Consider the following 25,431-nt stretch of genomic DNA (forward strand, 5'->3'; position numbering starts at 1 on the left):
GTTATTTTCAGAGAAGAGATAACATACATAAAAGATAAGGAAGCATGTCTGTTAAGAAGTTCTTTCAAATTTATCTTACAATTTCTTGTTGTTAAGACTTAATGGATACTTTTGATTTTATTTTTAAATACCTTAATTTTTTTTTTTTACTTAATTAATTTTAAAATTATTATATTTTCTTATTAGAAGCTGTCCAAAGTTCTCAAATGTATGGTTTTCCTCTCAGATACATGGGGGCAGCTTCTGGGAATTATTTGGAATTGAGACTGAACTTCAAGAAAAGAATCAAAATTCTGTTTCAGCCAAGTCTTTGAGAAAGGAACTGTTGCTGATTGTTTCTGCAGCAACATCAAGAGATCTGACAGGTGTGCTGCAGGCATGATGTGAGGCACAGAAGGAGGGAAACACGTGGGATTTAACTGCATCCTGCAATCTACTTTTCCTGGCTCACTAACAGGAAAACTGGGAAAGTAGAAAGTTTTTGCAAGGAATAGTAAAAGGCAGAAGAAACCGACATAAGCATTGCAACAAATGTTATGCCCAAAAAAGATGTAGCAAGCTATTTATCCCTGTCAGAACTATCTGCACAGGACAGAACTTTTCCTCTCCAGGTGCACCAGGCAGGGACGAGGAAGAAGGAATCCCTGATGACTCAGAGATGGCAACAACTGATGTCACAGGCATGATCCAGTTGAGCTGAGTGTTCCCCAGGTGACTGGGGTATATAATCCTCAGTGTGACTGATTTAGTAGACTGATATTAGGAATGTGTTAAAATTTGTAGCCAAACTCTTAGAGCACTCTCCCTGCACCTGATGACACCTGCACAGGGAAAGTTTTAGGATAATTGGAGTAACTGGATTAAAAGCATATTAACAATTAACAAGATTAATAAAATATGTAAAATGACTTAACTGTGGGATCTATCAGGCAAAGGATGAAATCCTAGAGAATCAGGCCACAGCTGAACTCATTACAAATCTATCTTTCAAATTTTTGAAAAAGCAGCTATGAAAGGAAGTTGTTTGTGAGTGGGGTTACAGGCAGCAGTGCTTGTTGCAGTCTATGTAGCCAGCTATGTTGGAGTCACCTCTGTGCACACAAATTTATCTCTCTGGGACACACAGCCTTACTACTGCCTGAACCAGCACTTGGGAAAGCAGCAGTCACATCCACAGGCTCCAGTGGCCCAAGAGAGGCACCACAGACCCCAGAGGGTGCCTGAGGCAGTGACTTATTGCAACTCTTTAAAGTCACTCTCTGCAGTATTTCTGACCCCTTGAGAAAAACGTAAGGCACGATTGCTCTTTGGAGAAATTCTACTAAGTCTCCTGAATAGAATTTTTATTCAGTCACTCATTGATTCTTTTTTGCCACCAATATGCTTCACACTTAAGTTTCCCAGCTCTCTCCCAAATCTTTTCTTAACGATTGGCTCGCTGTCCAGTACTCAGGTGTTAAGAAAGACTTCAGGGAGGGGTCACAGCCTGTTGTTGGGATTCAGGTTTTTCATTCTTGAGTTAAAGTTACCCAGAAAGCCGCTTTGCTAAAAAAATCAAGATTACAGCCAAAGGAGGGATCCAGGAGCACGTTCCGGATAACATCCAGGACTAAACGGCGTTGCTGCGATGGGGAGGGAACCGTGGCAGAACGAGAGCGTTTTGGGATTGCACAGCGTCTCTGTGGGATGGGCAGGGGAGGAACTAAAGGTGGGGAAAGGGAAGGGCGTAGGTGAACGGAGGAGGAACAAGTGTGGGGAAAATGGAGAGTAGGGGGATAAAACGGCCAGCGGCACGTAAATCGCTTGCGGATCCGGCAGGGACGCCGTGCTTCCGGGAAAACATGCTGGACTGCCCCGCCGAGTCCGCTCCCGGGTTCCCTCCTCGGAAGCCTCCTCTCCCGCGGCCTCGCCATGGCCAAGGGCACAGGCTGCCTCCCGGCCCCCTGCGATCGCACCCCTGCTCTTCCTCCCGGAGAACCAGCGGAGCAAGCGGCACGCCCGGGCCGAGCAAGCGGGAGCCGCGGCGAGGCGGAACCGGAGGGGTGGCGGGGGCGGCTCCGTCCCGCAGCGGCGGAAGGGCCGCCCCGCTGCCGCTCCCTTCCTCCCTGCCCGGGGCGGTGCTGCGGCCGCGGAACGCTGCGGAGCGGCGGCGCGGCGCGGGGCCAGGATGGGCCGGACGCTCGTGGAGCTGTTTTACGATGTGATCTCCCCGTACTCCTGGCTGGCGTTCGAGGTGAGGGGTCGGCACGGGGAGGGAGGCCCTTGCCGGGTCTCCGCGGTGCCGGAACGGCGCTGGCGCCCGGCCGGTCCCGCCACCGCCTCCCCCTCGGAAGGGCCGCTCAAGGGCAGCTCGCCGAAGCTCCTTGCTTCGGAGCGCAAAGGGCTGGCTGCAGGCAGCGCCCTTTGCCCTCTGAAGTTAATTTTTCTCTCACCTCTGAGGGGTGCCTGGGCTTCTCCTTCGCGTGTTGAAATCCAGGGACACCAGGGAAGCGTGTCCGAGCCAAACGGCAGTGCAGGAGTTAGTGCTGAATATTTTGCTTCGGGGGTAGCTTTCATATTTAGAAAATGCAGGTGTCCTGATCATGACATGAGCCTGACCTTTCCCATAATTACTGCTGCTTATCCTTGGATAGTTGTGACACAAATAGGGACCCCTCAGTTTTTCTGAGATCAGAGTTCCCTGACATCATCCAGGAAAGGCTTTAGGACTAGCCCTAATACAATAGGAAAGGATTTATTTGTAGTATTTACTGCCTTAGCTGCACACAGCTCTACAGACATCTTTGACTGTGAATCCTTCACTACTCTTTCACGTTGCAGGCTCTCTGCCGGTACCAGCACATCTGGAATATTGACCTGCGCTTCCGTCCAGCTTTCCTTGGTGGCATAATGCAACAAACAGGTATGGAGTACAGGGAGATGAGCTCTGCAGGGAGATACCTTCTTCATTAGCAGAGCACTTAGTGTGCAGGCCCCGCATATGTGCAGAGCCAGCTCTGAACTAAGTTGTGGCACCAGTAACAGATTAACTACAGGATTGTGGAGTCCCAAAGGGATTGAGAAATTAATCATAAGGAATTTCACACCATTGCAACTACACAGACAGTCTGTGCCAAACTCCATCTGTTCTAAAACACAATAAAATAAGTAATAACTTGACATGGAGTGTTTTCTTAGAGTTAGCTTTTAAACCAGAATTAATTTGTGCAACACTTGCACTTTGTAATATGCAGGAAGGATACAAGTATGTCCTGAAACAGTACTTATGGCCTTAATTAGATCACCAAGACTTACAACGCATAAATCATGAATTAACAAGTCTTTACGTCAGTTTACCCATGCATTAGGAGTTGTCTAGCTGAAAAGTCATCTGTCTGAATCAACATAAATCCCTGCTAGGACATTTGTACCTTGGTTTAAAACTGATTCAGCTACCCTAAAGGTTTGATGTGTGTAAAACTGAAATAAACCATGTTTAAATCATAGCATTATCTTTGGAAAAGCTAAGTATGTTTCAGTAAACCAATATGAAATTATACTACAAAATTATACTCTTCCTTAGCTATATGTATGTATGAGGCATAATTTGTCCAGTGTTCTTCAGTGGTACTATAACACAGCTATAAACCTCAACAGAACTTTTTCCTAAAAGGTAACAAGCCACCAGCAATGTTACCAAAGCGAGGGGAATACCTGCTGAAGGATATGAAAAGGATGGCGAAGTACTACCAGGTGCCTGTATGCATGTCACCAGATGCCGTCCAGCACATCATGGGCACAAGTAAGAGTCTTAGCTGGTATTTCTCATCCCTAGCACTTCTGGTTCCAGTTCTCCCTACCATTAAAGGTGAAGATGAATTCCCTGTGTGCAGCCTTTTCCTTAACCTATGAGCAGTATGAAGTCTGTGCATTCATAACCATGAAAGAAATTTCTGGAGAAATATGGCTGTGAATAGCACGGGAGATAACAGTGGATCAACATGAGCTTTACTGTACAGACTGTGGGTTTCTCAGGACTGTTACAGGGGAGATCACCCTCTTCTTAGCAGTCATGCAGACCACACCTGCTCCTGATGCTGTGCCTTGTCTGAGTGTTCCTCTGTCTCCCCACGGATCCAGGCAGCCTGACAGCCATGCGCTTTATCACAGCCGTTGACATGACAGACCCACAGTACCTGGAACCCTTATCGAGGGAGTTCTGGATGCGGTTTTGGTCACAGGTCAGTATTTTATGCAGCCAACTAACTTCTTGATCCTTTCTGTCACCTTCCCTGTCCCACATCATTCAAATGTGGAATTCCAGCAAGAGGAAGAGAATGTCTTTTAATAAAAAGTCATAGCAGGAACTTCAGGTCACAGTGGCTCAGAAGCCACAAGCTTATGATGAGCTTAATTTGCCTTCTTTTAGGTATATATGATGGATCCAGCAGGCTTGATCAATGGTTCATATCAGAAAACACTTTAATACATTCCTAGATTAGGTGGCTTAAGACCTTTTCTGAGGTAATTTCTCCAGCAATTAGTATTGGGTTTATTTTTGTTTTCTTAGAAAACTTGCTTTTAAATCCAGAGACATGCTTTTGTTCAGTAAATACTGATTTACTTATTTTATTCTTTTACCAGCATGAAGACATCAGTCAGCCAGAGAGCATATTGGCTGTAAGTGTCTTTTTCTTGGTGCTTCTGCATTTCTGATAGATATTCTTATTGATGACTTTGAAGAAAAATGGATTTAAATTCCCTTGCAGCTCTGTTTGGATTTTTTTGGGTATTTTTACATAATACTCAGAACCAGAATACACTTTTTTTTTGTTAATTTATGTGGCAAGATACCCGGGCTGGACAATGAGTTACCTGTTGATACTGTTTTATTAACAGTATGAAAGTATAAATAGTTTCTGCAGAATGCATTGAGGCATTGCTCTTACATGAAATGTTCAGGTGCAATGCAACACTTGGGGAAAGTGACTTTCCTTAGAGTGATGGAGTCAAGTTTTCTATTAAGCTCAGTGCTATATTTCCCTTTTATATACCTGGAAATTATACTCTTAATATATTTTCTTTTGCCATTTTGATTTTGTTTATTACAGTAAAAGCTGTAATAGCATGTAAGTTACAATACCAGTAGATCCTCTTGAAGGTCTCTCCTTTCTTAATTATTTTATAAGTTCTTGGAATATGAAGAAAAGAGAGGAGTTGTCCATGACTAGTCTCTCCTATCCAACATCCCTAGCTGAAATCTGAAGCTTGCAGTCTTGCTGTTCCCCTCCAAGTCTAGTTCTTGCACTTCAGCTTCATCTTAGTGTAGCTTTTTTACCAAAGGTTTGCACTTTGCCTTTTTAAGAAGCAAAATTTGAAGGATATAATTGAAGTTATTCTTTATTTAAAGACATAATTTAATTAATTAACTATCTTTATAGCTAAAGATATAATTAAAGTGGTACTTTTACTCTGGTAGGCAGTCAAGCACCACACAGATGCTTACTTGCTTCCTCCCACTGCCCAGGAGGAAAGGGGAAGAGGAAAAGAGGAATAAAAGCCAGAAAACTTGTGCATTGAGATAAAATTACTTAATAAGCAAAAGAGAAGTGGAAACAGAGTGAAAGAAAACAAAGAACCACCTACACGTAGACTGATGCTCAGCCAGTTCCCAAGAAAAAGGTTAACCTGCCTAAACCCCCTCCTCATGAATTACTGCTGAGCATGGCATGTGGCATGGTCTGTCTCCTGGGTTAGTCCAGGTCACCTCCCAGCCTCTGGTGAAGCCCCAGTTTATTCACTGTGGGGATAGAGTGAGAACCAGAGACTGCCTTGACACTGTGCAAGCACTATTCATCAAGAGTTAAAATTATTGGGATGTTATCAGCATTGTTTTGGTCACAGATCTGAAACACAAAACCACAGGAGCTGCTGTGAAGCAAAGTAGCTCCATTCCTGCTAGACCCAGTACATAAATATATATAGAACGTTGTCACATTTTCTCTGAATTCATCAGTATTTCAATAAAGCAAGGACATGCAGAAATTCAGCGCCAAAAAGTTCATACTCAGAACAATCTCTAATTTAGTCACAGTTTGGCAGTCAATGAGTATCCCTCTTTTTCATCAAGGCATAGAAGGAGGTGTCCCCTTGTCTGCTTGTGCCTGTCTTCATTCACCCCTGCAACAAGTATTAGACTGTTCTGGAAATCTGTCATCCAAAGGTGGCTGAGAGGTCCCAGCCAATCATCTGAGTCTTTTTAGATTTATTTTACACAGCAGTTAGAAAAATGGTACTTTTAAAACTGGATAATAATGCCTTAGTAGTTTTTACTTCTTTATTTAATCAAAAGCAGCTTCACATAAATTGCTATATCAGCAATGTGTGATCTGAATTCTTCCCTAGTCCACTTAAATCCTCTTTCTGCCCTGAAATGGTGAGGACCAAATACTACATCACTGTCTAAACACTGTTGCTACCAAGCATTTTGTTCTAATCCAGTGGTACACTTGTTTAACCTCCTGTTCAAGCACAGTCCAAAAGAGCTCCTCATTTCCCTGATGTGTTCGTAGGGGAAGACACGTGAAAATGTGGGTGCTAAACAAAAAAAAAAAAAAAAAAAAAAAAAAAAAAAAATTGAAATAAAGACTCATTAACAGTTACATGTGCAGGATTACTTCTCCATGTGAAATACTACAATTCTTCTCTTTTTTTTCCTTTTTTTTTTCTTTTGTTTGAAGGACTTTATTCAAAGAGTATTTGTAAGTTATTGTTACCAGATAAACATGGGACATTTAAGTTTGGCTACTTTGTCTCATTCCTGTGTGGCAGAGTAACACCAGTAACTGTTAAACCTCTGTGATTTAGTGTCTTTCATGCAGTGTTACTTACAGATCCATGTGGACACATTTGTAACACAAACTGTTTAAGTCTTGGTAGGCTTGTACAGAGAGATTTTATTTTCCATAACACCAGTTTGAGGTTTTTTGTAAGTTATCTGATGAGTCGTTGTATCAAAGATTCTTTTTTTTTCTTCGGTTTAGGAACTCCTGGGAAAAAAAGTGCAGATCTGGGGCTTGGAAGATTTAAAATGTCTCTTCTACTTTGTATCTGAGAGTTGTTAAATGATGAATAAGTTGGGAATACAGCAAGACAGTTGTGCAAGAAGTGCTTCAAGAATATTTTGAATTTGTCACTAGACCTTACATAATAATCCTGAAGATTAAATTAATTAGACCAGGGTAGGAATTAGAATATATACTTTTAGAGTATTCTTAATTATATCATCTTTTCACAGGTTGCCCGACAGGCTGGACTCTCAGCAGAGCTCTCCCAGAAGGCACTTGAAATGATTTCATCCCCTACAGTGAAGGACCGACTGAAAGACACAACAACTGAAGCACTGAAATATGGGGTGAGATGTTTGCAATGGCACTGGGCTTTACAGCTGTGCATTCCTTCCCTCTTAAGAATACAGGGAAGCAGGGAACAATGAGGGTGATGATTAGAAAGCACTAATTCTTTTCCAGTGTGTGAAAGCCACCTCACTGTTGTTGGTAGTTTATCTCACTGTCATCTGGGAAAATAAAGTTGACCCACTCATTCCAGCTGGACAGCAAGGACAGGACCAGTACTGAGAGATACCATTTATTGCTTCTTGAAATAGAACTGTGGATTAATCAGGTTGCTTTTTATGCTCCTTCAAAAGGGGCACACAGGCTCTGGAGAGTCACCTACTTTCAGATGGCTTCATTAGGCTTATCTTTAAGAATGAAGAAGGTAAAAAGAAGGGGAGGGAAAAAATTAAAAATTGTGGGGACTTATTCCCAAAGATTGATGATATGACTGCAAGCAATTCTCCCATTATAACATTCTCTGTTTCATCTCCATGGTGTCAATAGGCATTTGGGATGCCTGCTGTTGTGGCACATTATGATGGGGAACCTCATCTCTTTTTTGGCTCTGATCGTTTAGAGCTGCTAGGCAGTGTTATAGGTGAGTCTACCTCATTTCATCACTTTGGTTTCATGCTTTCACCCTCTTAGAACAAAATACGTAATGCAGCTGAGTAAAACATTCTTAAGGGCTTTCAAATGTTAAATAATGTTGGTTATTTCTTCCTTCTTCTGGAATGAAACTGCTGCCTGAAATCTGTCTCAGTACACTTAAAATTACCAAATTATCTTTTTCCAGACCAGAAGTAACTTGAGTTCTCTCTCTCTCTCTCTCTCACACCCTCTCTTTGTGTGTTTCAAGGCTTTGTGGTCCATGTGCCATTCTCAAAATATTCATATGTAACCTTTTGGTACTGGACAGTAGGCCTTGGCTAAGATTATGACTATGGCTGGTACTTTTTTTTTTTTTTTGTCATTCTAACATTTTCATTTTATATCTGTTCCTTCTTAGTAAAAGCACATTATTACAGCTCCCCAATCCATAACTTGTGTCTACCTACACAGCTGTTTAGGTTGTTCATATATTGACCATCCTTCTTTTCATTTTTCTATTAACAGAATACACACTTTAAATTCTTTAAGAGATTGAAGCAGCTAGTGATAAATAATAAAACTAAAGTCACTGGTTTTTATGAGTTAGAGGGCATTTGACTATTCATCTCAAGATTTAGCACTTGAGAGAATGTCTCTAGAAAGAGTTATGCACATAATTAGCTCATGCATTTGTGGAAAACATTCAGCAGAAAGTATTAATGCAAATCAGTATTAGTCATAGGCTTACGCAGAATGGAAATTTTTTGAAGTTTTTTCTTTTTAGTCTTCTGGATGAGTTTCTGATTCTACAAAATATTCTTGATGAACATGAGAGTGAGGAAGCAGAGTACCCAACTACCACTACAGCAGTCACTAATACTGGCTGGAACATTGTGGCCTGGTTTCTAGTCTCAACTCCAAGGACTTAATCAGATTTTCTTTTTGATTCTCTGACTCTGCAGCCTTGTACCCTTTTTTTAACCCCCAGTTCCCCCAAAAAGTGAGTCCTAAAAAGAACTGATTTCTCCTTCATGTGGAATACCCCTGACCTGCAGAATGTCTCATCTGTAATGGAGGAAAATAATTCTTCCGTACAGTTTCAGTTGTGACTAGACAGTGAAAGATTTATGGAGCTGGCTGAAGCACACCAAACAAGATATAAATCCATATTCCATCACCAGTAGTTACCTTTCACAAGAGTGGGAACAGTAATCCTGCTGCAGAAAAATGACTGGCCAATTACTTGAATGGATTACATTTTAACATATCTCTCTTATGCTGGTTTGTCTTACAGGTGAAAAATGGCTGGGACCAGTTCCAAGCCCCAAGCTGTGAAAAGTCCAGGGGAAACATATAGGAAGGAAAATATATATGTCAGTCTTCAGTGGTTATCTTAATGTATTCAATTTTATGGAGAGACGGCTTTCTCATCCTTAAGTTAACTTTACTGCTTGATCTCATCTCTAATTTTGAAAAACATACCAACGTTTGCCAGTATTACCAGCCTGGTGAGGTGCTTACCCATACAAATGTGCTTCCTTTCTTTCAACAGATCAAAGATTAATATTAAAGATTTAACTTCTTGCAGAGTGAACATTCTCCTTCCCTGGTTGGTTTTCTTTCCTTTACCCTAAAACCATGAGGATTACATAGTCACTGGACTGCGATCTCTGGGTTTTTCACATCTTCCTGCTTGTCCTTTATAAACACACACACACAAATACTAAGAGAAGCTGGCCACATTCTCCTTTTATTTTAAGTCCAGTGTACTACACAGACATAAGAAGCACAGGGTAAGATATTAATGCTTCCTTTTACTCTGCATCATGGCAGCTGGAAAGGACACAATTCAAGCCCAAAGTAGAGTCTAGGGAACCAATCAAGTATTTTAAAAGGAGCTGTCCCCATCCTGGACAATATTTGATACACCTTGCTCTGCAGTGACTGATATTTGAGGAAACCACCACACACGTGCATTTGTGGGCACCAACCCCAAACCCTGTAGGGGTTTTTAACTAATGCAAGTTTTACAGGAATGTCGTTGGAGTATGGTGGGGAACACTGCTGTAGGTTCAGCTGGTAACTGAAGTAGACTCTGTTTTGCTTCCTCAAGGATGCCCTAATTCTGCCTATCCAAAGGTGATTTGGATATGGCTGTGGGGGACTTCCAAGCATGTAGTCTGCAGAGGGAAAGGTATGCAAACAATTAAAATAAGAAATTCTACATGGAAACACTTTGAGCTTGGCCCTGTAGTGGCTGAATTGGAATGACACACAGAAATTTGATTTATATGAAGTTTGATTTCTGCATGATTCCACACTCTCTCATGCATCACCAAATGAAACAGCAGCAGCTGGAATTCACTTTTTTGTCTTTTTAAGGTAAAGCATATTTGTGTATTTTCACTTGAACAGCAATTCCTAAAACAAAGCATCAGAAAAAAAAAAATCTGTATCCTTCATGTTCTTACAGCTCTAAGTGTTGTGGGAGTATCATTGGTTCCCCCATCCACAATTTTTCTTTCTTTCAGCTCTTCAGGAATACCCTAGGATTGGAAGAGTCCTTCCTCCTTTTTACCAGTGCACCCATTAGTCTTTGGGCAAATCCAGCCTGCAACTGAAGGAAATCTTTGTGAGAGATAAGAGGAGTTAGAATGACAAGGAGGCTACCATGGATTTGGGTGCCATAGGTTTCTTTGAGTCCCTTGAAGCCATGTTACAGAAATTTTTTACAATTTTTCCCCTGAAACTTGCTAGTCTCCAGTCTGTGCTATCAAACTGATTCAGAGGTTGTGATAAAATGGAATGACTAAAACATCACTTTAAGCCAGCAGTGCTATCTCAGAAGTGGGTAAAATGCCCTTTTGTGGAAATAATGTACTCTGGTAAGGAGCTGGTGAGAATTCAAAGAACATCTGGAAATAATCTCACCGTGAAAAGCAGGGTCTCATGAAACTTTGTTCTTTGAACCAGATCAACTGACAAATAAAATGACTTTGTGGCAGAATGTTGTTGATTTGGCAGATGGACCAAAAGACATGGATCCTACAGAATGCAATACATTTCATGAAATTATCTTAAACATCTTTGACCTACTTCAAATCAGTGGAAATTAAATGCTCAAAACCTGAGGTACTAAAATCATACTTGAGTACTACTGAGATACATTGCTTATTGCCTGTAATAGCCAAGAGTAAATGCAAAACCACAGCCTTTGCCTTTTTATCAGTGAGTTTGCAGACTGTTGCAATTCTGACCCTGTACCTATTCTGAGCAAAATTTGCCTGTTTGGCAGCAGAACTTTGAGGGAGTTCTGCCCCTCATTTAGACAAACTTGCTCCTGTGTTACAGAACCATGACGTGAGCACAAGCTCGTGGCAAACACTCTGGGGATGACCCCAGTAAACAGTGGCTGGCAGCTGCACTGTCATGTTCAGTTCTGATCTTTGTTCTAGCACACACTGAAGCAGCCTCACTGGTGAGTATCAGCTCCCCGCTCTGATCGGCTGTGGCACCAGTGGCCACGACCACATGGAGCTGAACTGTTCACCTGACTGCTCTGAATGCCACAAGGTGGCAGGGCAGCTATTTAGGAATGTTTAGGAATGGCTGCAAGAATTTTATTACATAAAGGTGATCCTGTTCTACTCAGCCACATACCAAACGATGTGAGGCTCCTGAGAGCCTCACATCCCCACCACTTTCAAGGTAGCTGTTTAGCTGTCAGGCCAGAGAATATACTGGGCAAGGAAAGGTACATTGAGCAAAAAGACTCTCAACAACACAGGCAAAACTGGACTATGAATTCTAGGGAACAAACCTGAAGTTGTGTTCCCCTTTGCTCTTATTACAGGCCTCACCAGGAAATCAAGTCCCACTTCCCATGTCTGGAAAAGCTGTGAAACTGGCATGGACAAGTAGGTCCCACCAATGATAGGCTGAAAGCAAATAAGCAAGTGTACAGATAGGCACAACATCAGAAAATGAGCAACAAAAAGGGGTTCTGTAAAGTAATGGAACTATTAGAAAAAGCAGAGGTTAGGCACAGAGAAAGGTAGGTTGTATCTGAGCAAAGGAAACTGAACAATCAAAGACAAGAAGAGAAAGAAAAAAAACCTGTGCCTAGATTAGGGTAGAAAACAGAATCTCAATGGGACATGCTGTTTCCTGAGAGGGAGAAGGCAGCCAGGAAAGGGAGCGCTTAGGTAAATCAGACAGCCCAGAGCTGCTGGCCATGGAAGATCACTCAGGCAGGAAGGTAAAGGACTAACTGTTTCCAGAGAAGCTGTATAGCACTTGTTGCATTGTCTCAAAGAGGCAGGGATGGCCAGGGGCCCATGGCTCTCCTCCCCCCATGTCCATTACCTGTGCTCCTCACCCTGCGTGTAGTAAACAGTGCTCCAGCGCTGACATCACACACAGCACAAAATGGAGGCCTGCAGAACAAGCACTGCTTTAACCTCCCCCTGCAAGCGCCTTCCTACTGCCCTTTCAACCCTCAGCAAGCAACACTTCCTAAATCAAGCCTCTCTCTTTTCTCCCATCCTTATCTCTGTGCAAGCGAGAAGGAAACGTTTTATTAAAGCACTTACTGGATTATGGTGCTGAGTCTCTGCTTTGCTGCCTTTTCCTTTTCCAGTGGAGCCAGCAACACTGCTGGAAGGAAGCAACCTGCTTCCTAGAAGGGAACCAAGCACAGAACAATACAAAAATAATCAAGTGGGTATCCCAGGAGCTGCACACATAGCTGGTTTTACTCCAAATTGGTTTTCACAGATCTGTGGCTCTTCCACAGGTAAGAGTGAAAGGAGTGTACCTATGCCCAAATTGACTAGTGTTACCCTCACCTGTTTCTCATTCCATCTCAAAACATGAGGAATGTGACTGCTTTAATTTCATTTAAAAAATAGTCATCAGCTACTGGTTCCAGACAATCTGAATGCTTTATTCTCGAGGATACACATTTGTGAAGCAGACTCTAATCTTACACTCTCACAGTGTTTCTCTTCCTTTTCCCTCTGACCTCTTCCTTGAGATTCCCACATATGACCTCAGGGTTTAAGGAATTTGCCTCTCATCACATATCAGCACCATGGCAAAACCAGGGATTAAATGCTTGCAAAATGCACAAATTAAAAGCATTCTTCTGCTTTCTGTAATCAGCTTATATTCACCATACACTATTCTCCAAAAAATTAGTAAGATGTCTTTAACATAACAGCTTCTTAAACCATTCTACATTTACTCTTGCATGATCCTCCATTCTATCCATTTTATGGTTAAAATATGGTAATTTCCAACCAGTACAGTTTGTGGGAGTTTATGCATAGCTGCATCACAACATAAATCTGTATTATAAAATACTAAATCTTTTCTTTAAATCAGAGAAAAGTGGAAAGAGTTTGAATTAAAGAGTTTAGAGTGGAATGTGCTAAGGGGTAGAATGGGCAGATGAATACTGCTGATGGCATATCTAACCACCATTCAATCAGGAAAGTGAAGAAAGCTAATGAGGGATTTCTGCAGTAAGATGGTAAGCTCAGATGCTTTTCCCAGGAACACTTTTTTTTTGTTTGGGTGGGGGTTTTTTGTGGTTTTTTTTTGTTTGTTTGTTTGTTTGTTTGTTTTTGTTTGGTTTTTTTTGTTTACTTATATGTGATCACACCAGTATTTTCTAGGAAACAGATAAGATGCAACTATTGTTTCAGCATTTTTTCCAAAGTAGACTATCCTCTTTCCCAGTGCCATTATGTAGTTTAAAACTGAGATTTAAAAACAAAACTGGTGAATCACTACCAAATGCTGCTAAACTGTTGTTTTAAACAACATGAATTTACAGTATGAGAGTTCTTCTCTATTTTGTATATATCCCAGTTCCACTATGCTAAAATTTAATAATGATATATGTTTTTTGTAGTAAGTGACTAACAGGCCAAGTAACTAAATAAAAATATACCTAACACAACTGGTAGTGTCTAAGTGTTAAGGAGAGTTATAGCTGAATTTTTATCCTGCCCTTGAGGCTATGGAGAAAGTCACCTCTGCTTCATGTGACATGCACTGGCACATGAGACATGTTGGTATTTTAAAGCCAACTCAGAAAACATTTTGGCAAAGGCAGTTCTCTGTGTCATGATCTGGGAGCATAATGACCACAGACTGCTGACTTTTTTTTTTCCCCTGTAACTTTGCTCTCTCAATCTGAGAGGCAAATTGGAGAAGCCAAGAATGTGTACATGGGTCAGGAATGCTGGATTTATTCATTGTAGGATCTAGACTCACAGTGGGCTTGTCTTAGGTTTCTCCATTTAAAAAAAAATCAGTTTGGTCTGACTCTACACAGTGCATTAACTGTGGCTGAATACTTACTGGCTAACTCAATAAAGGGCAAAACTAAACCACCAGAATACTGCTCGCTGTCCCCAGGGTTGTAAAACCTAAAAATCACATTGAACTTTACACTGCATTCTCTGTAACAATTATTCTCAGTGATGCATATTAATGATTTATATACTGTAAGATAATAAAGGGTCAGCAGACAGAGATTTCTATGTGTGAAGAGCAGAAGAGGCCAATGGAAAGCATCCCTGTCTCCAGCATACACAACAAAAGAGGAGTATCTGACAGAACAGAGATCTCTGCAGAATATCTGACAGTATTACATCTCCAATGCTGTTGCTAAGATACAGACAATTTTATGCAGGGATCTATCTGATAGCCACTCCTGATATCTCATATATGGCAGCTGTGGAGAATGAGACCTAACTCTATCCTCAAAGTAAGTTGATTCCACCTTCTGACCCTTGTAATCTTTACAAACAATCCTTTTCCACACAATTCCTATAAAGATTTCATGGTTCATTCCAACCAACGCTCTTCCTTGCCATACACATAATCCCTACTATCTCTTACCACCTCAACAAGTTTCTATTCCAGTCTTCCAGCAACAAATGTTAAATGTTTTGGCTTTCACAGTTTCTAATGACTTCCCAAACTCAAAAGTTTAGTCTTTTCAATCATACTTTCCCAAAATCTTAAACAGCCTCATTATCAGAAACAGACTGAAACTGATTTAAACTTTCCCTAATTTTAGCCTAAGGCTGATGCTCAACAAGAAATGCTTCAATCCAAACCAGTTCATTTTAACAAAAGTGAAATGCAACTGCAAACAGGGTCTGAGATGAGGGCAGGTGATCCAGCTCTACAGCAGGAAACACAATAGGTGTCCCTGCTACAGGACTGAAGAGAACTTCTAAGGACTATAATCATCTCTGCACAGTGAATGGATCCAAACTGAGTTTAATCAACTACGTCAGCTTTAATCAAGTACTAGACTAAGAGCCCAACCTTGACAAAAAAGTCTCAGTGTAGGTTAGCTTCCTGACTACCCACCTTCTCAGGAGCATACTGCTTTGTTCAGGAAGCAGCTCCACTAATCCCATATCCAAACTATCTAGTTGTTGCAATCAGAAATGCAACCATAGTTCTCCACAGAAAGACATGAACACTTTAATTCTTTGCACTGTACTGTAACTCCTTTTGCAGTATATACAGCACTATTTATTCTTTCCCAATTAAACTTTGCATGGCACCTTCTCTCCCCATTTTCCTGGGCTATCATCTACCTGTCCTTCTAAAATATTAAGTAGAGCATACAAAAGATTTGGCTCAACCTCTCAAACACTTATAGAAGCGTAAGTAGAGGGTTTTCTTATTTTTCTTTCTTTTTTACCTGGTGAGCTAGAAGTACTGGGTGTGCAGTCACTGTCATCCAGCCACATACTCTGAACCATTGAATCCTGTTTTGGAGGGCCCTTAAGTGAGCACGTCAGCTCCTGGAGAGGGCAAAGAAGATGTGTTTTAATAATGCACCTGGTAAAATCAGGGAGGGTAGCCTCTGTTTATTAGAGATCATACACCCACCCTGTCATTCTCCTCTTCCTCAGATGTTCCATTTTCCCTCAATCCACTACAACAACTGCTTACACTGGATGATGAATGTGAGAGTGGCTGCATCACACAGTATCCTGAAGTCTGACTCCTGAGCATTCTGTGAAATGCAAGCATTCAACATCATCATGCTTATTGTTACACACAGGCTTAACTTCTTGAGGCATAGCTTTATTATGTAGCAGTCAGAAACAATAAGCATATATTATTCATTCACAACTAGTTTTTCCACCTAGGAACAGAATTCAGGTGAACTGGCATACATACCTTAATTTCCAGTTGCTACATTACTTAGGAGAAACACCAATTCTCTGTCTCCATTCTGGATAACTGCATGAAAGGACAAGTCTGAACAAATTTTTAAGTCACAGACCTAAGTGTAATAATGTGGAGTGACTCAAACAACCTGCATTTATATATTAAATAGATCTAGACATTCATTAAAATCAACAGATGCCCTCTTGTGGAGATCAGAGATTTTAAAAGCCTAAATACAGAATGAAGAGGTGTTAAACTGAGTATAAAGAGCAGGTGCAGTCCAGTCTAGGCCACTCATTCCCACAGCCACTCTCAGGCTATTGTGTTTTCTCTTATGTGAAATTCCAGGCAGAAGAAAGGGACCATAAAAGCATACTTTTCATGTCATAGAACTTATAAATTGTTACTGCTGTTTTCTGTACACATGTAACAGGAGGAAGCAGGAAAGCAGACACACATTAGCCATTACAGAACAATCAACTAAGAAAGTTTAAGGAAGCAGTGGGGAGGTAGAAACACATTACTGAGATCTGCATTATTGCAGGATGTCTCAGTGTAAAACTATGTAGGATCAAGTGCCAAGCTCTTGCACAGACAAGTCAGAGCCTTCCTCCTGCTTACAGAGAGGAACACATCTAGGTCAGGATTCCCATCCTGGTGATTTTCCATGTGCCCAGTTGCCAACAGACTGACTCCTGTAGGTCTGTCCCACTGAAATTTAGCTCCCAACAAGGCCATTCAAAAGGGACATTCAAAGAAAAGTGTATTGGATCCCCTTACCACCACTCTATCAAATGGAACAGATACTGAGGTAGTCTGGTGCATGTTTCAGATCTACCAAAGAAGACGCTTAAGGTCAGCTATTCCCAGCTGAGAATTTGGGATCCACTGCTTAGAGTCATTCAGGAGATATAGCAGGCCATGTGGCTGACACTCTTACATAGCAGAAGGTGGACTGTGCATGTAAGCCCCAAATTTATGGTGAAATACTCATTGACTGCATAAGAAACCAGCTAGTAAGAGAGAGACTTAAAAATGTTAAAGCTTAAAAATGTTAAGGAACAAAAAAAAGTTAAAAACGGCAAGAAAACCTTTAACATACTAAATATATTTATTCCTTCAGAAACACTGCAAAATGTGGCCAGTCTTGACCTACAAGCAGTTGTGAAACCTAAAGTCCCAGGCATATTACATGCCAGCATGCAACAAGGAAAACAGTAAAGACAGGCCAATAAAGGCCAAAGATATTTCCTCAAGAGATTAGGAAATATATTTTGGAGGAAATGAAGGCCAACATGCTTCTCCCTTATCAGAGCAAATCAATAACACGAATCTAAGTGAAATGGGATCTAGATTTCCACAAAGTATCTCCTTCTCAGCACCCTTCCTCAGCAGGTTTCTCCATCCTTGTTCTCTGCACTGCATTTCTTGACCTGTGTCAAGGCACTAGAGACAGAGGTGGAGTTGTGTTCTTCTGCTCTTGCATTCTGCAGGCCAAACTATTCTCACTCATCCTAGGGGAGAGGAAGGGAAGAGAAGGGTTCACACTCAAGTTGGCCTCCGTTCCGCATCACTAGTAGAGGTTGGTTCAGTGGCTGCTGATTTGGCAATGGGAAGGGCACAGAGCCAAAATGCTCCAACAGGAGCTATCTTCCATCTCCCTCTCACAGAATTTCTGCTCCAGGAACTGACAGTGGAGCGTCACTTGGTGCCACTCGGTCTCTCCAGTCCTTGAGGTCCTCTAAGTACGTTCATGCTCCTCTTAGCCAGGACTCTGATTTCACCCCAAAAGTCTTGCCAGTGTCTTCAGTGAGGTACCCAATGACTGAGTAGCATCCGGTCCATTCCTGATTGGCTTGATGTCCCCACTCAGATGTGTCTGAGGAGGGAAAACACACATACAAAAAATCCATGTACTTTTCCTAGGATATGGACATACACAGTACAGTGCTTGATTTTTCAGATGTAACCCAGAGAGTCGTCTGATCCTCAGGAGTTCTACTGCTTGATTATATAGGCTGGGTTCATTCTTTTGAGTCTGTCCCTTGAGAAGAAGGATTATTTGGAAGGCTACCTGGACAGTAAAGCAGAAAAACTAAGGACAATTGTCCCTGTATGTGGGAGAGAAGACATCGTTAGCTCAAGTGAACAATGATGCAGTTTCATGGATTGCTGGCTGATCACTGTATAAACATCTGTTAAACTCAGCAGCATGCTGCTTTTCCTCTACTGTAAAATAATTAATTTATTACTTATGTGTTCCCTTTGCATTTATTTCCAGGTTGCTTTTAGTAGAAGACAGGTGAAGAGGTCGATCATTCCAAGTTTTGAATCTGAAATGATTATGTAAGACCAGTAGCATCATGCTGGACATTTCTGAGGTAACAGAAATTTCTTGTGATTCTATGGAGAGACCAGGAGTGGACTGATGACATAGTACCAGGGATAGCCCATTCTGTTATCTAATAGGGACTACTTAAATTAGTCTAAAAAGAGGCAGAACTCACTTGCATTGGAAGCATGCCTACATTTTGATCCCGGTTTCACAGCTGATGAACAAGAGGTGGGCTATTTCAGCAGAACACCAGTAAACTGTCTCCAAGACAGACTTTACACTCCCAGACTTCTCCTGCAATGTGCTAACACTGTTTTGCTAAAAATTATGTGTTTTACATGTTCTTAATTCCCCCTCCCCGATGTCATGCAAAAAGTATGGCTGCACATGGGCTAGTCCCTAACTCTGAGATCACAACTCTAACTCTGACTAATCACTAATTGCGCAAAACTCCATGCTTCATCCCACCTTGTAAATGAACTGTCCAGGAGTGGCTACACCACCACAGATATGAAAATACTTCTTTTTTTCTGGTGATCCTAAGTGGTTTTGAGTCCATGACTGGAAAAAGAATCCTGGGAACAGAACTAGACAGGCTGACAAATCATACGGGTCATGCCTAATGTGCATAAATCATATGGGTCATGCCTAATGTGCATAAACAATATTCATGCAAGTATTGTTAGTAAAATCCCATGCTATGTTTGCTCTCTGAAAGCATGTGGATACCAACTTGAAACAGCCATTGCAGCTGGCTCACCTCCTCAGCTGATGGAGAATGGGAAGTGGGGGAGCAGAATTCTTGGGGATTATGCAAGGTAATCAGCTATGTAATCAGAGCACGAGTCCCTCACACATGTCTGTCAAGAACTTCTAGTTCACTAACAAGGCCCCAGGCAGGATGAGGAAGGGAAGGTGGAATGATGTGGTAAATCTGGAAGATGGCGGGTGCTGACTAATAATCAGCTCCATGTCCTGCATTCCCTCTAGTCCTTAGTTGCCACAGCTAGCACCTTAAATGGTCTGTATCTCCTAGATATGCTCCCATTCTCCTCCACACCAGAATTCTGGGCACTCATCCAACCCAAAAACTAGTACACACACAAAAACTAGAACACTGCACTGTGGCTGTGACAAAATTCTGAGCAGTCTTACAGCACACAACTTGGTCTTTGAACTACTGCAGATAGTCACCAGCTTGCAATTCTTAGGGAGCATTGGGTGTAGTTGGAAGGGCGGCGCCTCCTTGTCAAATATGGCACCTGAAGCAACTATAACCATAGATGCCTGGTCCTAGGGCACCTACTGAAATTTTTTTAAGAATCTCCACAATCCTGAGAAAGAGAAATGCCCTAATACAAAGTACTTGCTACCTTTCTTGCCACAGGTCTCATCCAAGCTCTCTTGAAAAAAATTAGGTGTGGTATAATGTTCCAGAAAGTCAGCTGCAGCCTTTGATTTAAAGACAGACTGTTCTGGGGTCTTGGAAATATAAATTGGCTGGTTTCCCTAAAGTGTTCTAGGTAGGATCACATCCCAGTATAATGCAGCTTAGCAGCAGCAAAGCTCCACTACCAGGAAATTGCATTTCTCCAGCTTTTGACAACCAGAAACTGGAGACTACTGCATAAAGTGATTTGCACATACCGCTGGGTGTGGTATGGCGTGCTTTAGCAATGAAAATATAGGTGCAACACATGGGACCGTGCTGGAATCCTGCTGTAACATTTTGGGGAGACTGGAGACGGGTTAGTTCACACTGGTTGGGAGCAGCGGCATGAATCCTGCTTAAAGGGGCAGAACTTGAGTACAGCCCAACATCCCAACATACCCTTGTCCAAGCTTCTCCATGAAGCTCCAAAATCACTCCAGAGCAAACTATAGAAGAAGCATACATATAAGTAAACATGGATAATTGGACAGCTAGAATTTTGTGTATCCTGTTGGATGCAAGCTCACATTACAGTAAAGATATAACCAAAATCAAGTGGTCCAATTTTTCATCACGGTCTGTTTAAGAAAGCCAAGTTCCTGACAGGCTCTGAATTACTGTGCCACAGACAGACATCCTTTGAGATGCTACAATGCCTGATGTGGACAATTTCAGTAAAGCCTCCAACAGAGCAAGACATGCACCACACTTAAGCCAATACCAGAGACAGTGAGCATCTTTCAAATACTAAAATTTATTTTCAACTCACTTGCTCTTCCTGCTGGGGAACTCTGGAGAGCTGGGACTAGATGATCCATCAGACTTCAGGTCAAAGAAAGTTCCCGGACTGTCCAACACTCTTTGTATCCTCTCTGTGGTGTCTCTGCTGGGAGAAAAGAGAAACCAGCTATACCCCAGGGCCAGAGTTAACTACCATCTATTCTAACACTCCGTACAAGACACTGTAGAAAGCTGTATCTCCTCTATACACGTAAAAGGGAAGCAAACACAGCTGTGCTGAAAAGGGCAGACTCCTTAGATGTGACATGTAACATCTGGAAATGGCCAACTTTAAGCTCCTTTTGAATTTATATAAAGGCCTGAATTAATTTCAGTATTCACCATTATTTTTTAACTTTATCCTCTATCCTCCCCATTCCACTGGTCTTCAGAAGCTACAGAATTTAATAGCGAGCATAAATATGATGGCTACAAAAGTGTTAGTGCTACTAGGACTTGTCAAGATACCACTGAAGAAAGTTGTCTGTGTGAGTAACTGAAATGAGAGGTACATTTAATTAAAGAAAGGAAAACTAAGGGATTTCGGGGGATTTCTTAGAGCTTCAGTGATGGAGCTTGTCACAAAGTTCTTCCTCTGCTCTCTTGGTCAGTTGACCCTACCTGTGCCCCTCACATAAAAGTTTCTGATACCCTCAGTTATGCTAATAAAATTGTTTGTGAGACTGGAAAGTACCCTAACAAAAAGTAATTCTAAAATTAAAGCAACCCTGAAACTCCTACAACAAGCTAACAAGGGGGATGGACTGGGTCAACTCTGTCAGCAAAGCCTCCATATGTTTAAATTACAGCTTCAGGGTGAAGTCACACGTGACACTTTGAGCTCACTGTTCCCAGAAAGAGAGCATGCTCCAGCCTCCTTCATTCTTGCTGAGTGCACTTTCCACCAGTCCTGGTACCCATCAGACTTCTCCATGAGCCAGTTCATGGCAGAACCTGGCAGACAATCCAGTGAAAGAAAGTTGATACTTTTTCTATTTGATTAATGGGCTGAATCAGTTCCATGAAAGGCCCACTAGGGATTTGAGCAATCATCACAAGGAATAGACAGGATTGGGTAGATGAAAGGGACAGAAGGGAAGTATCACATCTGCTTTCAATAACAATGAACTGCTAGAGCAGTCACTAGTGAATCTGCACCTTCAAGAATGACTCAAAAAGTCTTTCAGAAAAAACAAACTAAGGCTCCCTGTTCCTCACATCTAAGTTTACAAGTAAGCAAAAGGAAAGCTAAATAAGCCAATTAGTTCATCAGGTATCTCTAAGCAAAGAGCAGGGGAAAAAAAGAAAATAAATCCAGAGGTTTTCCTTGTAGTAGGAAAGTTTTACAGATCCTTCAAGGGGATAGAAACAGTTGCTGTACACAAAGTAATGGACTGAAGGACACAGCTGCCTAAGGTACAATAGTATTTAAAGTAGAGAGAAGCTGTGGCTACTGTGCTAGCTTAGACTGCTACAGGGCAGTTGTCTCTGCAGATTTAATTTTTCTCAAAAGTTCTATTTTTATTCAGATTAGGTCATAGGCACCTCATTAAGAAAGAAGGGAAAATGCAGTAGTTTCCTCCTAAAATAACTAGTTTCCACTTTAGAGATGACTTTCCCTCTTTTGCACCCAGTCTTTAAGCTATTTTCTGGAATTCTTGCAACTGGGAAAACTGCACATTAGATGCAGAGCATTCACATGACTTTTGAGACTCTGTATAATCTTAAAATGATGTCTCAGCTAGTGCTGAGAGAAATTTATCATTTAAGTAAATAATTTATTGTGACCAGTAGACAACTTTTGAATGGTTATAATTCTGTCAAACATGACAAATCACTCCTTGAAGCAGTATATTATCCTTTAATTATAATTATTTCTCAGATTATCTAACTTAAACACTAGTCATTTGGACTTGAAGCTTTTTTAAATAAATTCTGTAAGTTAGCAGAAGTTTTGCCTATTTGAATATTTTAACATGAAAACAAACAAACAATCAAGTATCCCCTTCCTAAATACCAGCCTTTCATCTGACTCTCTTCTGAACGTGGTGAGTGAAGAGCAGGAAACTCAAGAGTGCTGGGTAATATTGCACAATATTTAAGTGATCTTACAATGTTCCTCCACCTATTTCCTCCATTCTTACTCAAATACTGATTCTCTTTAATTCCAAATACCCTCTTTTATTTTGTCTGTTTCTGTTATTTGTCCATTTCTCCATCAGTCGATAATCAGTCCCTTTTCTTCCCATTCCAACCATTTCTGTTTTAGTTCTCATTCCTGATGGTTCCCCCTCTGCCTATATGTGCCTTTCTATGTTCCTTTTCTCACCTCCTCGTTTTTATTTTTACCCTCTTTGTCTTGTCTCCCCACAGCTCATACCTCTTTTCCTCCTGTATGTTTTCAATGCCAATGGCACTACTCCGTCTCCCCTGGAAGCGACTGGCTCGAGGACGTGATGGACTCCTACCAGGCAAGGCAAAAGACTAGAAAAAAGGAAAGCATGACAGAAAGGAGAGGAACAAGACAGGAAAAGCTGTGCAGAGCTGCAACCACAGGAGAAGAGTTTGCAATGTAGGTCCAGATCCTCTCCTTTACTGCAATACAAGAGCTCAGCTCCACCTGTGCAAGGAGTACTTTCTGTCAGCGAGCAAAAGCAGCCAGGGCTTACAAAGGTGGTGTGAGAAAGGGACAGAGTTATAAAGAAACAAAGGCAGAACACAGCCAGTATACAGAGAAACAGGCTTGGGAAGGGAGGTATCCCCATATGGTGAGAGGAGAGGCAGAACCAGAAAGACAAAGAAAACCAGAAGTTAAAGGAGCAAAGGAGGCAGCAAACCCAAGTCATTAGTATGCTGTGACTTTGTTGTATTGACATAAGGAATGCATACAACCAAGTAAACTGTCACCAAGAAATCTTCACTCTGAAGGGCACCTTCTTGGCTTACTCAGAGATGGGGTTTTTTTGTAGTTTGCCTGTATTGACATCACTAGTGCAGAGACCACAACCAGCTGGATGCACTTTGGCCAAGGCAATCATATTTTCAGTATCAGAAACATGGATCCTTTTCTGGAAAGATTTGTGACAGATTTTTAATTCATTGGTCACATATATTTAGTATCCCTATCAAATAAGAAAAGTTTTGACAGTGACTAGAAATATTAATTCTTTTTCTCACCCCAAACTTTATTAATTCTGCTCTTTGTTCCCAACATGCAAATTCTATTTACAGCAAAACAGCACCTGGAATACCTTGTGCACCTGTTTATATTACAGAAAATAGTCTGATTGATGATATCAAAGAAAATGAAACAGTTCTAGTGTCCTTATGTTCTCAGGCCTTGCCATATGACAATACAGTACCATTCTAGCCAAACCACAGTGCATGCATTTTTTAACACATGGCACCATACAGAATCTAATCCAGGATATCAGAGATAGATGTCTGATGTAGAATCATGTTTGGCTTTCTTCTCCCAGTCTGCATCAATCTCAGCTCTAGTTTACACATGAACTGGGGCTAGAGATGGGCACAGACAAAACAGACTGCAACACACACTGTCACCACTTGTGAAATGGGATGATACAACAAAAAGATTCACAGTGGGACAAGAGGACAAACTAATAGGGAAAGGAAATGTATGAGTGGTTACAAAATACAAAGGTATGCCGGGTTCTCTTCTTACAGCCCACCCGAATACCTTACCGCAGCAATGGCCTTAGGGCCCTCGGCGACACTCTGGCTGAGGGCAAGGCCAGCTGTAGCTGGGCGGCTGGGCAGGGTGGCTGGCTGCTGCTTTCTCATGGATATCCCCATGGTATCCAGGCTCTGGCTGCGGCCTCTGATCACCCGCTGAACAGGAGGGAGGCAGGGAAACAGACAAACACAGATATACACATATAGACATGCACACGGTAGGGTAGTGTGAGAAGCACCACAGATTGAGTGGGAAGTTGTGACAGACTGACACCAGAACCACACAGATCCTAATTCCTAGAAGTCAGCACCTTAGATTGGTTCTAGCTGATTCATAGAGCTCTGGGAAGAGCTCTTCATCAAGTATATTCTCTAGTTTCACTTCTCTTCTCCTATTGCAATGAATAGAGGTTTCCTACCAGTATCCCAGCACACTGGATTAAACAGCATCATCTGGAGCAGTCCTATCCAGTACAGGCTATAAAACAAAAAATCAAACTCCTGTTCAAGACTGTAAGGTTCAGTCTCATATGAACTTGAGTTCTGGTTTCAATGGGAAAGCAGCCATATAAAAATCTGCAGCATTTAAAAAAGCCATTTTCTGAATTAACTCAGCCTTTTCCAGCCTTTTACAAATGTCATCTGTATACATGATGTGCAAATCCCAGCATCTGCCAGAAGTCATAAAAGGACATTTTGGGAGAATTAGTGGAAGATGTGGATAGGTTAAAATTCATGGTTAGCAACAGAGGCAGTTTGTATGTAAAAAAAACAAACCCTCACCAAAGTATCCCAGACCTGACCAAAGCTACGCACACAGCTACCAAACATATTTGTGAACAGGTCAGTTTTACAGACCTTAGTAACTCTAATTGACCGAACATACAAAGCCATAAAATCATCTGAAGAAATGCTATTTATAACACATCTCTCTTTCCAGAGACATAACTTTTTATATAAAAGAAGTGGCAAGGCACTTCCCACGTTAAGTGGGAAAGGCCAAGTAGACAGAA

At 41.5% G+C, this 25,431-nt stretch overlaps 2 protein-coding genes across 20 annotated transcripts in view; one reads left to right on the top strand and one right to left on the bottom strand.

Moving 5' to 3' along the window:
• The first annotated feature begins 2,072 nt into the window (after nucleotides 1-2,072).
• Nucleotides 2,073-9,561, top strand: GSTK1 (glutathione S-transferase kappa 1). Of its 2 annotated transcripts, XM_039717847.1 has the most exons (8): nucleotides 2,073-2,233; nucleotides 2,821-2,902; nucleotides 3,653-3,781; nucleotides 4,120-4,220; nucleotides 4,624-4,659; nucleotides 7,277-7,393; nucleotides 7,881-7,974; nucleotides 9,262-9,561. In XM_039717847.1, the coding sequence occupies exons 1-8, from the start codon at nucleotides 2,168-2,170 to the stop codon at nucleotides 9,300-9,302; spliced, it is 666 nt and encodes a 221-aa protein (XP_039573781.1). In that variant the 5' UTR covers nucleotides 2,073-2,167; the 3' UTR covers nucleotides 9,303-9,561. The 2 variants fall into 2 exon arrangements, with proteins under 2 accessions (XP_039573781.1, XP_039573782.1); XM_039717848.1 differs by lacking the exon at nucleotides 4,624-4,659.
• A 140-nt stretch (nucleotides 9,562-9,701) lies between these two features.
• The window catches only part of LOC120506366 (rap1 GTPase-activating protein 1-like), a 48,064-nt gene continuing 32,334 nt past the window's right edge, over nucleotides 9,702-25,431 (bottom strand). For 3 of the 18 annotated variants that reach the window (XM_039717841.1, XM_039717840.1, XM_039717833.1), the window contains 7 exons: nucleotides 24,428-24,574; nucleotides 23,103-23,206; nucleotides 20,712-20,828; nucleotides 15,891-16,017; nucleotides 15,700-15,802; nucleotides 12,560-12,645; nucleotides 9,702-12,403 (listed from right to left, as the gene is read on the bottom strand). In XM_039717841.1, coding sequence (XP_039573775.1) covers nucleotides 12,380-12,403; nucleotides 12,560-12,645; nucleotides 15,700-15,802; nucleotides 15,891-16,017; nucleotides 20,712-20,828; nucleotides 23,103-23,206; nucleotides 24,428-24,574 — 708 coding nt within the window. In that variant the 3' untranslated portion in view covers nucleotides 9,702-12,379. The other 15 variants (XM_039717836.1, XM_039717835.1, XM_039717834.1 and 12 more) reach the window with 15 other exon arrangements.

Source organism: Passer montanus, unplaced genomic scaffold (assembly GCF_014805655.1).
Source record: "Passer montanus isolate IOZ18808 unplaced genomic scaffold, ASM1480565v1 scaffold39, whole genome shotgun sequence".
NCBI classification, from domain to species: Eukaryota; Metazoa; Chordata; class Aves; order Passeriformes; family Passeridae; genus Passer; species Passer montanus.